At 41.6% G+C, this 14,817-nt stretch overlaps 2 protein-coding genes across 2 annotated transcripts; one reads left to right on the forward strand and one right to left on the reverse strand.

Moving 5' to 3' along the window:
- Window positions 1-612: 612 nt before the first annotated feature.
- On the reverse strand, window positions 613-8,771 carry LOC115985933 (G-type lectin S-receptor-like serine/threonine-protein kinase At1g11330). The gene is made up of 6 exons (XM_031108816.1): window positions 8,762-8,771; window positions 6,570-6,760; window positions 1,670-1,796; window positions 1,307-1,544; window positions 1,010-1,157; window positions 613-921 (listed from the first exon to the last, which is right to left on the reverse strand). The coding sequence occupies exons 1-6, from the start codon at window positions 8,769-8,771 to the stop codon at window positions 613-615; spliced, it is 1,023 nt and encodes a 340-aa protein (XP_030964676.1).
- An 814-nt stretch (window positions 8,772-9,585) lies between these two features.
- Window positions 9,586-10,422, forward strand: LOC115985934. Its single transcript, XM_031108818.1, has one exon. It carries the CDS (start codon window positions 9,586-9,588, stop codon window positions 10,420-10,422), a length of 837 nt encoding a protein of 278 aa, XP_030964678.1.
- The last annotated feature ends 4,395 nt before the right edge of the window (window positions 10,423-14,817 follow it).

Raw genomic sequence — 14,817 nt, forward strand, 5'->3', positions numbered from 1 at the left:
TAGTTAATTTAAATAGAGCCAATTTATAACCCAACAAAGGTAAATAAAAAAATAATATATTAAGGTCCCAAATACCTTTTTCTATATTAAATCAACCACATTCAAAGGGCTTTTAGTTTGTTTGAGGTGGTCTTGAATTAAAAATCTCAAAGGCCCGCATTGGAATTAACTGTGCTGTTTTAGCATTTTTATAAAAGAAAGATTTACTATAAGAAAGGTATAAAAGTCACAATTGAATTAAATATCTCAAAGTCACATTTAAGGCATTGGACAAAGCCTCGGAGAAGTAAAGGGCCTCATCATAGGTGGTTAACGTGTAATTGACCCTATTCTAATATAAGAAAGGATTTTAAAAATAGAAACAAAAAAAAAAAAAAAAAGAGAAAATTTTATAGTTGCCCTAAAGTCTAAATTTAAGGTACTAGAAGAAATCTGAACTAATTAATTAGCTAAACTAAAGTGATATTCTTCACTTGATGCCATGATATCAGCTACCTTACGATTATTGAGGGAAATGCAATGAAGGAAACTGAACATTTAATAAATTTATTCCCATTTGATATATATAAAAGAAAAAGAAAAAAAAAAAAAAAAGGAAGAAAATCACACCCTCTATCGGGCGTCCATATCAGAAATGGACAACCCATTCATTGTATAAATATCTGATTCCTTGTTAGGAATATTTGCCTCAATTTGTTTCCTTGCAATAGAAAATGCTGGTTTTTTAGGTAAAGGCAATTTTGTACTTTCATTTGTCAACATAGATAGCATATCTGACACAGTAGGACGATCAATTGCACCATCTTCCATGCATAAGAGACTGACTTGAATGCATCTCAATACTTGATATGTAACACATGAATCACTTATTGTGGGATCAACTAGGTCTAGTCCTTTATCTGCTTGCCATAAACCCCACACCTGAAAAAAGGTAAAGGTTATTTAAAATGTTGCAAGCACACAACTATGAAAATATAGATGAGAGATATTTTATATTTATATTACATACATATCCAACAAGATTGAGCGCATCATTGGAATGATAGAAGCTGTTGCTTCTCCTGCTCATGATTTCAAGCATTAAAACACGAAAACTATAAACATCAGATTTTGTAGAGAACACACCTTCCATAGCATATTCAGGAGACATGTAACCACTACACCAAAACACAAAGCAAACATTTCAGATTTGCAAATGATGAATTAATAAGATTACAAGAATAGCAGTATTAATTTAGCAACGAAATAAACTCAAGTATATGGATGTGCTGACTTTTTCTAGATGAATGATGTTTAATTAACTTACTACGTCCCAACAATTCTATTTGTATTGGCCTCGAGTTCATTTAGTTTGAAAATTCTTGCCATGCCGAAATTAGAAATCTTCGAATTCATATTTTCATCGAGAAGTATGTTGCTAGCTTTTAAATCTCTATGAATTACTCTCAACCTTGAATATTTATGTAGATAGATCAATCCTTGAGCAATTCCTTCAATTATATTGAAACGCTTCTTCCAATCTAGTAGCTTGCTTCTATTTGAATCTGGCCAATATTAAAAATATATATATGATCAATAATCTTTATTATATAAAGTAACATAGATAAATAAATAAATTTGTTGCAGAAGAAAAATGAAGTCTAAGGAAAAAATTGAATGCTTCTTGTACCAAATAGAAAGTAGTCCAAGCTTTTGTTGAGCATGTGCTCATAGATTAACATCCTTTCTTCTCCAAAAATGCAACAACCCAAAAACTTAACAAGATTGATATGTTGGAGTCTAGATATGAGTATCAACTCATTCTTGAACTCAATTATTCCTTGCCCTGAATTTCATGACAGTCTTCACAGCTATTTTTTGATTTGTCGGCAATTTTCCCTATTGTGATAATCAAATAAGGTTTTAGCCAGTGTTATACACAAGTTAATTTAATTATCTCTCTTTCAAAATGTTAGAAATACTGAATGATTGTATTGTATTTCTCAAGTAATAGAATATACATAAGTGCCTTTATATAGGAGGCAGAGTGTGTAGTACAAGTAAGTGTGCTATACAAGTAAACAAGGTGGGCCTAAAGCCCACATACCCTAATACACGTTAACAGCCCCCCTCAAACTCAAGGTGGATGTGAGACCAACTTGAGGTTGTCAACCAAAGTGCGAAGACGTCCCTTAGGATGTGACTTGGTGAAGATATCTGCAAGTTGATCTTTAGAAGAAACTGAGATCAGCTTGAGAGCACCATGGACAAGATGATAACGGATAAAATGACAATCGATCTCGATGTGTTTAGTCCGTTCATGGAAGACATCATTGTGAGCAATATGAATAGCACTCTGGTTGTCACAATAAAGAGGAGTAGCAGAGGATGTGGATACACCTAAGTCTTTGAGAAGCCATCGTAGCCAAAGGAGCTCAGATGTGGTATCAGCAAGGGCACGATATTCTGCTTCAGTACTGGAGCGGGCCACATGAGTTTGTTTCTTGCTTCGCCAAGAAATCAGAGAAGAACCAAGAAGAAAGCAACAACCAGTGGTGGACCTACGATCAGTGGGATCTCCTGCCCAATCAGCATCAGAAAATGCACGGAGGACAAGAGGAGACTGAGTAGAGTAGAAAAGACCATGGAAGAGAGTGCCCTTTAGGTATCGAAGAATGTGCAGAACAGCAGCATAGTGAGTCGATCGTGGAGCAGACAAATACTGACTCACCTGGTGAACAGCATAGGAAATGTTTGGACGAGTGACAGTGAGATAAACTAGGCTGCCAACTAAGCGTCTGTAAAGAGAGGGATTAGACAACGGTTTCCCCCCTGACGGAGTCAGATGCGCATTAAGCTCAACTGGAGTGTCAACAGTCTTGCTATCAGTGAGTCCAGCTCGAGACAAGAGTTCAGAGGCATACTTGGCTTGAGTAATATAAAGTCCATCTGTAGAATGAGTGATTTCAAGACCCAAGAAGTAGCTGAGATTTCCAAGATCTTTCATCTCAAATTGCTGACTGAGAAAATCCTTGAGTTCTTGAATGCCACTGAGGTCATCACCAGTTATGATCATATCATCCACATACAGGAGAAGTAAAATAGTGCCTTTGTCAGTGCGACGAAGAAATAAGGCAGAATCATAATGACTGGCCATGTAACCTAAGCGAGAGATGGTAGAGTTGAATTTGGCAAACCAAGCTCGTGGAGCTTGTTTAAGGCCATAAAGAGCACGCCGAAGGTAACAAACCTTATTTGATTCAACAGAGAGACCAGGAGGAGGTTGCATATAAACTTCTTCACTTAAATCCCCATTAAGGAATGCATTTTTGACATCCATCTGAAAAAGGTCCCATTTTCTGGCAGCAGCAACAGCTAAGAGAGCTCGAACAGATGAGATACGAGCAACCGGAGCAAAGGTCTCTTCATAATCAATCCCATACTCCTGTGTAAAACCTTTTGCAACAAGACGAGTTTTGTAGCGCTTAATGGACCCATCAGAGCGAGTCTTAATCTTGTAGATCCACTTACAACCAACCACAGATTTCCCAGGGGGAAGAGTCACCAAATCCCAAGTATGGTTTTTAGATAATGCATCAAGTTCCTCTTTCATTGCAATCTGCCATAAAGGGTCAGTGGAAGCCTTACGATAGGTGTGAGGCTCATGCAGTGTAGCAAGGGCAGTGTAACAATGATAATCAAGTAAATGTATAGGAATGGATCTTACCCGAGTTGAGTGACGAGGTGGAATGTCTTGTGCAAGATCTTCAGGCGGAGCAGGAGCAGGGGACCCAAGCTCAGGGTTGGGTAGCTCGTCTTCAACCTGTGCATCTTCCACCTGTTCATTAAAGGGTGAACTAGGAAAGAGATCAAAGGTATCTGGTGGTTGGATAGAGAAGTCTATAGAAGGATCAGGAGCAACTATAAGAGGATCAGGAGCAGTTACAGAAGGAATATGTGCCTCATCTGAAAAAAGATCTAACACAGAGGAGGAAGATAGGGAGGCACGGAAGTGAGAGAGCTCGACAAAGGAGCGATGTTCCCAAAAGACAACATTGCGGGAGATACGAAGACGATGAGAGACAAGATCATAACACCGATACCCCTTTTGAGTTTCGCCATAGCCAAGAAAACAACAAAGCCTTGACCTAGGCTCAAGTTTGTTATGCTCATGTGGCTGAAGAAGAACGAAACAAGCAGAGCTGAAGGAGCGAAGGTGGTGATAGTCTGGAGGTGACCCAAAAAGGCACTCATATGGAGTTTGATTTTGAATAACAGGACTTGGAATGCGATTAATAGCATGAACAGCATGAAGGGCAGCTTCACCCCAAAAAGGAGCAGGAACTTTGGCAGAGAGAAGAAGAGCACGAACAGTGTCAAGAATATGACGAAGTTTTCGTTCGGCTCTACCATTTTGCTGAGAGGTACCTGGACAAGTTAGTTGATGAACAGTGCCATAGGAATGCAAAACAGCTTGGAAAGTATATTGAGTGTACTCAAGAGCATTATCAGATCGAAAAATTTTGATACGTTTGGAAAATTGAGTTTCAACCATTTTTGCAAAATTAAAATATACTTGCAATAACTCAAAACGATGTTTCATATTAAAAATCCAGTTATAGCGAGAGTAATCATCAACAAAGACAACAAAATATCGAGACCCACCAATACTAGAGACAGAGGAAGGCCCCCAAACATCAGAATGAATAAGGTCAAAGATATCAGTGGATATTGATTTACTAGTATTGAAAGGCAAAGCTGGTTGTTTTCCTAACTGACATGAAACACAATCAAAATTTTCTGTAGACACTGAACCTAACAAACCTCTAGAAGCTAATTGTTGTACACGAGAGGAAGATGCGTGACCAAGTCGAGTATGCCAAAGTGCAAGGGAAGGAGTAGAAGAAACTGCAGCAGCTGCAACAACAGAAACATGAGCAACAAGTGGAAGACGAAGGTTGTCCACGGGAAACATATGCCCAACTCTGGGACCGGTCCCAAGCTCCTGTCCCATCCTTGGATCCTGCACAATACACCCAGAATAATCAAAGATAATGCGATAACCTAACTCAGCTAATTGTCCCACAGAAAATAAATTGTAAGAAAGGTCAGGAACATTAAAGACACCAGGAACCGAGAGACTGGAGGTCGAAATGGAACCTATATTATGACCAGACATAGTGGAACCATTTGTTGTGTGACTATTAAGAGGGTGTGGTGCAAGTTTAAGTTCAGAAAATAAGGACGAGTGAGGAGTCATGTGATTGCAACAAGCAGAATCCATAAGTCAAGAGGAAGGAGACATACCAGATAAAGCTGAGAGAGAAGAGGAATAAGATGCATTACCAACCATACGAATGACATTGGCGATGATATTTTTAAGGTCATCTGTGGACATGGTGAAAGTGCGTCCTGAAGACTTAGACTGTGCAGAGACGGGAGCCATTGGTTGGACACTCTCAGTGTTAGCAACAGTAGCAGTGGAAATTGACATAGCTGATTTGTTGCAATGATAGCAAGTCTCAATATTGTGGCCAAAACGTTTGCAAAAACTGCAAAAACGTTTGCTGGATTGTTGGCGACGATTATTGCAACAAGAAGAAGACCAGTCCTTATTTCTCATTTAGAAGCAAAATATGCCAAAATGGACTGCAAAAATGAAATCTACGCGAAAAACTGGGTAAGGAGCACCTGGATTGCAAAAAGTCAACTCTGGTCAAAAGTCAACGGTCAACCTGGTCAAAGTCAACAGGATGATGTCAGCAGGCTGACAGGGGATGACGTCAGCAGATGATGAAGCGCTGACGCAAGCAGGTGACGTCAGCTCTAAGCGGGCGACGTTAGCTAGGGCTGACGTGGCAGGGATGACGTCAGAGATGACGTCAGCAAATAAGCTAGTGGCACGTGCAGCGCGTGAGGTGCGTGGACCAGCTTCGCCGAAGATTCTGTCGGCGTGTGAGAGCGCGTGACCTGTCCGATGATGCCGTTTCTTCTCCGATGATGTAGATCGGAGAAGGATGATTCTTATGGTGTCGGCGGCAACAAGATCGGAGATACCCTGGTGGCGCGTGGATCAACTTCGCAGAAACTTTGACCGGCGCGTGGCGGCGCATGGATGGTCAGATGTTGATGTTTCTGGCGGCGGTGTGTAGATCGATTGAATATCTACACGATGATAGGTCTTATGTCCTAATCGGAGGTCAGAGGTGACAAATCCGATGATGGCAGTGGTTTTGGCGGCGAGGAAGAGCTTCTGGCGGTGGAGATTCAACCCTGAGGACCTCTAACTGCGGCGGAGCGGTTGGGAGATGGCACTGAAAGGGTTTACTGACCACAGAAGATGAGGTAGCGGAAAATACCGACAAAACAAGACTGCAAGACACAAGAAAATTAGAGCAGTGGCTCTGATACCATGTTAGAAATACTAAAGATTGTATTGTATTTCTCAAGTAATAGAATATACATAAGTGCCTTTATATAGGAGGCAGAGTGTGTAGTACAAGTAAGTGTGCTATACAAGTAAACAAGGTGGGCCTAAAGCCCACATACCCTAATACACGTTAACACAAAAAAAATTTAGAGCTTATTACCATGTAAACTGGTCCAAAGCCCCCTTCTCCAAGCTTGCTTTCTAATGAGAAGTTGTTTGTGGCAGTTGAAATACATTCATAGCTATATACATTTATATCAGGCACCTTCTTTCTATCATTTGGAATCTCATTCGCATTAATAGATCTCCCTGAAATCGCTAAACTAAGCAATCGATTTTCATTATCGACCCCTGCATAAATTTACATAAAATCATAACTTTCATTTGATGATGGTAAATAATCAAGAAATAATCTAACCAGGTCAATCTATCTGTTAACGACCTACGTACCTTGGAGTACGACTGTTATCCTTCTTTGTAGATAACAAAATCTACAGAAAAAAGTCACAAGTAGAGCAGAGGCACTAATGGCGATGCTAATCCATACCCACTTATTTTTTCCTACATTTAGTCATAAATGGAGTTAGTAATCATTTGAAAATTATGTATTATTGCATATTGACATTGTACACGTAGGAAAATTTGATATTTTCATGTTACATTTGTGAAGTTGTGAGTTAGAATCACCTTTAAAGAAATAACCTTTGTTTTTTTTGGAGCAAGAAATAACTTATTTATTCAACTTGAGATTGCGTAATTAGCTTAATGGATCTACGTCGGCGTCGCACGCAGAGTTGAAAAAGTTAACATACAAAAGCCAGGCTGTCATAATTCATTTTATAATTGAAAAATTTATTTTATCACATTAATTCAATATTCAATTTAAAGTTCTCTATCATTTATTTGCGTTCTATAAACTTGAGCCAATAGGTTAAGATTCCAACTTAAATACAGACCATATAACTTTACCTAATAGGTTGTTGAGTCTTTTGATTAACTTATTTTTTTCATATATAGTAAACACTACAATTAAAAAAAAATTACCACTTCACAAATTTATGCTAATAATAAATAAATCATAATTGAAATTATATTATTTTAATTAATTAGATATAATGATTTTTATTATGAACTTACAAAAATTAGATTCATCAATCTTATATAGTTAATATTGTATATAATTTTACAACAAAATTTGAGGACAAAATGGGCTTCTGCCCTTTTTGGGCAAATTAATTAGCCTTTTACCCTTCTTCCCAAACTAAATAGGGAAATGCCCCTCTTTTGAAAATTGAGTTTCTCAAAATCGAGTTTAAAAAAAAAAAAAATTTTGGAGCCTTATAGTGACGTTTTTAAGGACTTATAGTGACATTTTAAGAACCTATAGTGACGTTTTATAACTTGATATCCATGAAATCGAGTTATAGGCAATTTTGTTGCCTATAACTCGATTTCATGGATATCAAGTTACAAAACGCCACTATAGGTCTTTATAAACGTCACTATAGGTCTTTATAAACGTCACTATAGGTCCTTGAAAACGTCACTATAGGGTTTAAATCGATTTTAAAAAACTCGATTTTCAAAAGAGGGGTATATCCCTATTTAGTTTGGGAAGAAGGGCAAAAGACTAATTAATTTGCCTGAAACGGGCAGAAGCCCATTTTGTCCCAAAATTTGACCATCTATATAATTAATAAATTTGATATTTTTTGTTGTTTTTTTTAGAATCTACTAATTTGATATCTTATAAACTTATTTACAATTGTACATTAATCTCATGTCTGTATAAATATGTTTTAAAAATTTATACATATAAACATATAATATTATGTGGGGGCTATGGCCCAAAACAACGAGTTGGGCCTTGGGCCCGTCCGAGGACACAGCCTGTCCGAGGAGGCAACATGGCTTAAGCGATCCACGTCAAATCTTATCTTGGGGAATAAATAAAATGGTCCGAGGAGGAATTCCTCCTCGGACACTGAAAATCCAGAGCAAAAGGGCATCGAAGCCACTAAAGCCCATCCCCTGAATACGTGAAAAGAAAGGAAACACAAAATATCTAAGTAAAAGCTGCCACCATCACATTGAATGCACTACAACTACTTTCCTGGCCGCATTAATGTGGAGAAGACCCCTGAACAGTGTTACCTTGGCTACCGCAATTCACAAAGAACTGAAAGAGGTGTTTGATGGGACAAATGCTCAAATGGAGGTTTGGATGATCGACAAGTGTAAAGCCCAGATGATAAGAAAATGCCTATATAATGTGTAGAAGCCCCCATAAGAAGGGGACGGAAAAAAGAAGGGAGAGTACTGTAGCATGCAAAGGAATCCTACTGCACTGACCTGTATACATAAATTAAGTTTTTAACCCTATCAGACCGTGTGATCTTTCAGTGCAATGACTTTTGTTCTTGTTCATGTATTCCTTTATCCCATGCAATACCCCGTTTAACTTATTTAAACCTAGTTCTTTGACCCATACTCTACGAAAATTCATTGTGTTGGGCTTTTTGGGCCAAGACTTACAAAATAGGGGTTTGGCAACCAAATTATGGCCCTACAATTAGCACCGTCTGTGGGAAGAACTTGAGTGTTAGTAAGTACGACGGGTAAGCATGGCAGGATCAGGTCCACATCAAGAGAATCCCCACCAAGCTGACCCTCAGCAGACAGAACCTATTGGGCCCCAGCGGCAAAATAATCCTCCTGACCCTGGGCCAAATCCAGACAATGGAAGAAACCGAGAGGGAAGCGTACATACTACTCAGACGAGCCAAAGCCACTCCCAAGTAGGTAGTCGCATATCCCAAAGACGAAACAACTATCAGACCATGCAGCAAGAGATAGACGACCTGAAAAGGAAGTTGCGCCGTGCACAGCAAAGGCAATCCCCCTCCAACTCAGACACATCCTCTAACGAGGAAGAGGACGTCAGTTACAGGAGGAGGTCAAGAATCCCCCCAAGTGAAACTTTTTCCTACGAAAAGGAGTTGCGCCCTGAACGGAGATATAAGAGCCCATCCAGTAGGGGTTTGGGTAATGATGCCATGAACAAGGCACTAGATCAGATCTCCAGGTCACCCTTCGTACACAAGATAGAGGGGGCTAAATTACCTCAGTGCTTCAGTCAACCTACGTTTGCCATCTATAACGGCTGAGCAGACCCCATGGAGCACGTGAGCCAGTTTAACCAGAGAATGGATATCCATTCCCAGAATGAGGCTCTAATGTGCAAAGTTTTTCCGTCCAGCCTGGGACCAGTGGCGATGAGATGGTTCAACAGCTTGAAGACGAATTCCATAGATTCCTATAAGCAGCTCACTCAGGCTTTTTGCTCTCGCTTTATTACAAACAGCAGAATCCCTCGACCCCTAAGTTCGTTATTATCCTTATCTATGCACGAGGGAGAAACCTTAAAGGTGTATTCGGATAGGTATTGGGAGATGTATAACGAGATGGATGAAAATCACGATGATGTCGCCATCAGCATGTTCAAAAGTGGTCTCCCCACCGAGCACGGCTTAAGGAAATCTCTAACTGGTAAACCTGTCACCAGCGTTCGCCAATTGATGGACAGGATTGACAAGTACAAAAGGGTGGAAGAAGACCAGCTACAAGGGAAAGGGAAGGAGAAGATCATTCCCCCCAAAAGGAATGATTACAGGTCGGAACGATATAACAATAACCAGCCGAGAAGGGATTTTTCGAGACAGACTGGAAAAACCAACATGCAAATAGTTAATGCCATATTCAGAGAACCGGTGCAACAAGTTCTGGAGAAAGTAAAAAATGAGCCTTTCTTCAAATGGCCAAGTAAAATGGCCGGAGACCCCTCGAAACGCAACCAGAACCTATATTGTCATTATCATCAAGACCACAGGCATACCACCGAGGATTGCAGGAATCTACGGAATCACCTGGATCAGTTGGTTCGAGAAGGAAAGTTACGCCACCTTTTACACCCCTCCAGCGGTCATCTAGGCCAAGCAGCTCAAGAGCCTTGAAAAGATGTATCTATGAGACCTCCCATGGGGATGATTCACATCATCCTCACCACCCTAGGGAGAATCGGATCTTTCCCCTCTGGGGTGTTGTCCGTGGCTCGGCACCCCGTCGAGGGTGGTGAGAGGGAGTCCAAAAGATCTAAACGGGGAAACTCATTAGTGTTGGGGTTCTCGGACGAGGATAAGGGGGGAACTATCCAACCTCACGATGATGCCTTGGTGGTTACGTTGAGGATTGGAGGGTTCGACGTGAAGAGGGTACTAGTAGATCCAGGTAGTGCTGTAGAAGTGATGTACCCTGATCTGTACAGGGGGCTGAATCTAAAGCCTGAGGACTTAACGGCTTATGACTCTCCTCTTATAAGTTTCGAAGAGAAGACTGTCATACCAAAAGGGCAAATCAGATTGCCCATACAGACTGGATCAGAGGTAGTGGAGGTGGATTTTATCGTGGTCGACGCCTACTCACCCTATATGGCCATAGTAGCCAGACCTTGGCTCCACGCCTTGGAGGTCGTGTCTTCTACGCTTCACCAGAAGGTAAAATACCCGTCGGGGGGCCAAGTGGAAAAGATTAGTGGAGATCAGGCCATGGCTAGGCAATGCATGGTGGCCGCCATCTCACATAGGTCCAATGCTGAGTCCTCGGCTTCAGTTAAGAATTTATAGCAATCAACCACCTCGGCAGTGCAAGTCAGTGAACTAGCCGAGGAGATAAAATGTGAAAGTTTAGAAAAAATTGCCGTTGACAATAACCCTGAAAGATTTTTCCAAGTCGGCTCGGAACTGCCTCTTCAAGAAAAAGGGGAACTGATCGGGTTTCTGAGGAGGAATGTTGATGTATTCGCATGGGACGCCTACGATGCCCCGAGGGTTGATCCTAGTCTCATTTGTCACTACCTAAACGTTAACCCATCTTCTATTCCAAAGAGCAGCCACCCCGACGCCCGTCGAAAGAGCATGCCGACGCTGTTAAGGATGAAGTGATGAAGCTGAAAAAGGCAGGGGCTATCAAAGAATTTTTCTACCCCGAGTGGTTGGAAAATACGGTGGTGGTAAGGAAGAAGACGGGAAAATGGCGAGTCTGCATAGATTTCACAGACTTAAACAAGGCATGCCCAAAGGACCCATTCCCGTTGCCTCGGATAGACCGGTTGGTAGATGCGACTGTAGGCCACCCCCGAATGAGCTTCCTAGATGCCTTCCAGGGTTATCATCAGATACCACTGGCTCTAGAAGATCAAGAGAAAACAGCTTTCATGATGCCCGTCAGAAATTACCATTACAAGGTGATGCCTTTCGGTTTAAAGAACGCAGGGTCAACTTACCAAAGGATGATGACCAGAATGTTCGAACCGTAACTAGGCAAGGTTATTGAAGTCTACATAGACGATATGGTAGTGAAAAGTAAAGTGGTGTCTGAGCATTTGTGAAAGACCATGAAGTCATTTTTGGCATCTTAAGGGAACATAAGCTGGGCCTCAATGCTTCCAAGTGTTCATTTGGGGTTGGGTCCAGAAAATTTCTAGGCTATATGGTTACTCACAAAGGAATAGAAGTAAGCCCAGATCAAATCAAAGCAATTAATAGCCTACAAGCTCCTCGGAACCCAAAATAAGTACAGAAACTCACTGGAATGATCGCAACATTGAATCAGTTCATCTCTCGATCTGCAGACCGATGCCGACCTTTCTACCTCTTGATGAATAAGTGGAAAGGATTTGAATGGTCCGAGGATTGTGTCTTGGCCTTCCAACAACTTAAAAAATACCTGTCACGGCCACCCATCATGTCCAGCCCTGAGGCTGACGAGGTTTTGTTCGCATACATAGCAGTGGCCTCTCATGCTGTAAGCTTGGTGTTAATACGGGTTGATAATGGGATACAGCGGCCAGTATATTACATAAGTAAATCATTACATAAAGCTGAAGTGCGCTACTTACCACTCGAAAAAGCAATTCTTGTAGTAGTGCATGCCACATGAAAACTTCCCCATTACTTTCAGGCAAACACGGTCATTGTCCTAACTCAACTCCCCCTCCGATCGGTGCTCCGAAGCGCCGATTACACAGGAAGAATCGCCATGTGGAGCATGCTCTTAGTAAGTACATGCCTAGGAACTCTATCAAGGGTTAAGTCCTCGCGGATCTAGTTGCTGAATTTGCTGAACCCTCTGTAGAAGCAGTAGCCGAGGAGGAAAACATGGATGGAAAATCGGTTGGCATAATCTCGACACAAGGAACCTTGCGATGGAAAGTCTATGTGGATGGAGCGGTAAACCAAAAAGGATCTGGGGTAGGGCTAGTTCTAATATCGCCCAAAAGGATTACCATTGAAAAGTCGTTAAGACTTGGGTTCTCGGCTACGAATAATGAAGTCAAGTACGAGGCCTTGCTCCAAGGAATGATCATGGTGCAAAAAATGGGTGGAAAGGCAATAGAAGAATTCTCGGACTCCAGACTGGTCGTAGGCCAGGTGATGGGCGAGTTGGAAGCTAGAGATGCGAGAATGCAGGAATACCTTGGTTGAGTCAAACGCCTGCAATCAGACTTTGAATTTTTTAATTTGACGCATGTCTCTAGAAGTGGGAACACACATGCGGATTCGCTGGCCACCCTTGCCACGTCTTCTGCACAGGATCTACCACGAATAATCCTTGTTGAGGATTTATGCTAGACAGGTACAATCGAAAGAGATGCAGTTCGGATCCATCAAATCAGAAGGAATCCGAGCTGGATGGATCCCATAGTGAACTTCCTCAAATATGATGTCTTACTCGAAGGGAAATTGGAGGCCGAGAAGATATAGAGGAATGCTCCTCAGTTCTGGTTGTTAGAGGACCACAAGCTGTACAAGCGCTCCTACTCGAGGCCATACCTACTATGCATACATCCAGAGGAGTTCGAGTCCCTGCTTGAAGAACTACATGAGGGAATTTGTGGGAGTCATACAGGAGGAAGATCGCTAGCGCACAGAGCACTCACCCTGGGGTATTGGTGGCCGAACATGCAGAGAGAGGCCCAAGAATATGCAAAGAAATGTGAACAATGCCAGAGATTCACCCCAAATATCCACCAACCGGGGGGAGTCCTTAACCCCCTCTCTAGTCCTTGGCCGTTCGCTTAGTGGGGTCTTGATATTGTCGGCCCTTTCCCGAAAGCAGCAGGGAATAAGCGATACTTAATAGTCGGCACTGATTATTTCACCAAATGGGTAGAGGCTGAACCTTTAGCCAACATCAGGGACGTGGATGCAAAGAAGTTCATTTGGAAAAACATCATTACGCGCTTCGGAACCCCTCACACTCTCATCTTGGACAACGGCCTTCAATTTGATAGCAAAACCTTTAGGAAATACTGTTGCAACTTTGGGATCACAAATATTCCACTCTCGCCTACCCCCAAGGAAATGGACAAGCCGAAGCTGTGAATAAGGTCATAGTGAGTGGGCTGAAAAAGAGGTTGGATGATGCAAAGGGAAGATGGGTGGAAGAGCTACCACACGTCTTATGGACCTACCGAACGATGCCGCGACGGTCAACGGGAGAAACTCCTTTTTCAATGACTTATGGGGCCGAAGCTGTGCTCCCCCTGGAAGCTAGCTTCTCCACGTTGAAATCCAGCACCTTTACCCCAAGAAGTAATGACGAGTTACTAGGGAGAAGTCTAGACTTAGCCGAGGAGAAAAGAGAAAAAGTAATGATCCAAATGGCCTATTACCACCAAAAGTTAAAGCAGGGGTACGATATTAATGTAAAACTGCGACCCTTAGGGCCAGGCAACCTCGTGATGAGAAAGATTTTTGGCAGCGCCAAGAACACTTCCTGGGGCAAGCTGGGACCCACTTGGGAAGGACTATATCGCATCACCTCAGTGGCAAGAATAGGTGCTTATTATCTAGAAGACCTAGACGAGAAAACTGTACCTCGCCCATGGAATGTAAATAATCTAAGAATATATTATTATTAATGAAAACAGTTATGCCTGTGTTGTGTCTCGTAATCATCGTGTAGTTGTTGGCTCACTTCTATCTATCCAAGTTTTAAACAGAACCTAAGTCCTGCATGGCTCATCAGACCACAGACTTAGGGGAAATTAACAACTTATGGTATCTATACAAGTTTTAAACAGAACCTAAGTCCTGCATGGCTCCTTGGACTACAGACTTAGGGGAAATTAACAACTTATGACATCTATCCAAGTTTTAAACAGAACCTAAGTCCTGCATGACTCCTCGGATCACAGACTTAGGGGAAATTAACAACTTATGGCATCTATCCAAGTTTAAACAGAACCTAAGTCCTGCATGGCTCCTCAGACCACAGACTTAGGGGAAATTAATAACTTATGGTATTTATCAAAGTTTAAATAGAACCTAAGTCCTGCATGGCTCCTC

This window comes from Quercus lobata, chromosome 4, assembly GCF_001633185.2.
Source record: "Quercus lobata isolate SW786 chromosome 4, ValleyOak3.0 Primary Assembly, whole genome shotgun sequence".
In the NCBI taxonomy this organism is placed as follows: Eukaryota; Viridiplantae; Streptophyta; class Magnoliopsida; order Fagales; family Fagaceae; genus Quercus; species Quercus lobata.

Coding starts and splice junctions, on each gene's coding strand:
- LOC115985933 (XM_031108816.1), bottom strand. Junction 1,797..6,569: donor GCTTTGGACCAGTTTACATG/GTAATAAGCTCT, acceptor TTCAAGAATGAG/TTGATACTCATATCTAGACT. Junction 1,545..1,669: donor CTTGGACTACTTTCTATTTG/GTACAAGAAGCA, acceptor AATATTGGCCAG/ATTCAAATAGAAGCAAGCTA.
- LOC115985934 (XM_031108818.1), top strand. CDS start 9,586: ATGGAGCACGTGAGCCAGTTTAACCAGAGAATGGATATCCATTCCCAG.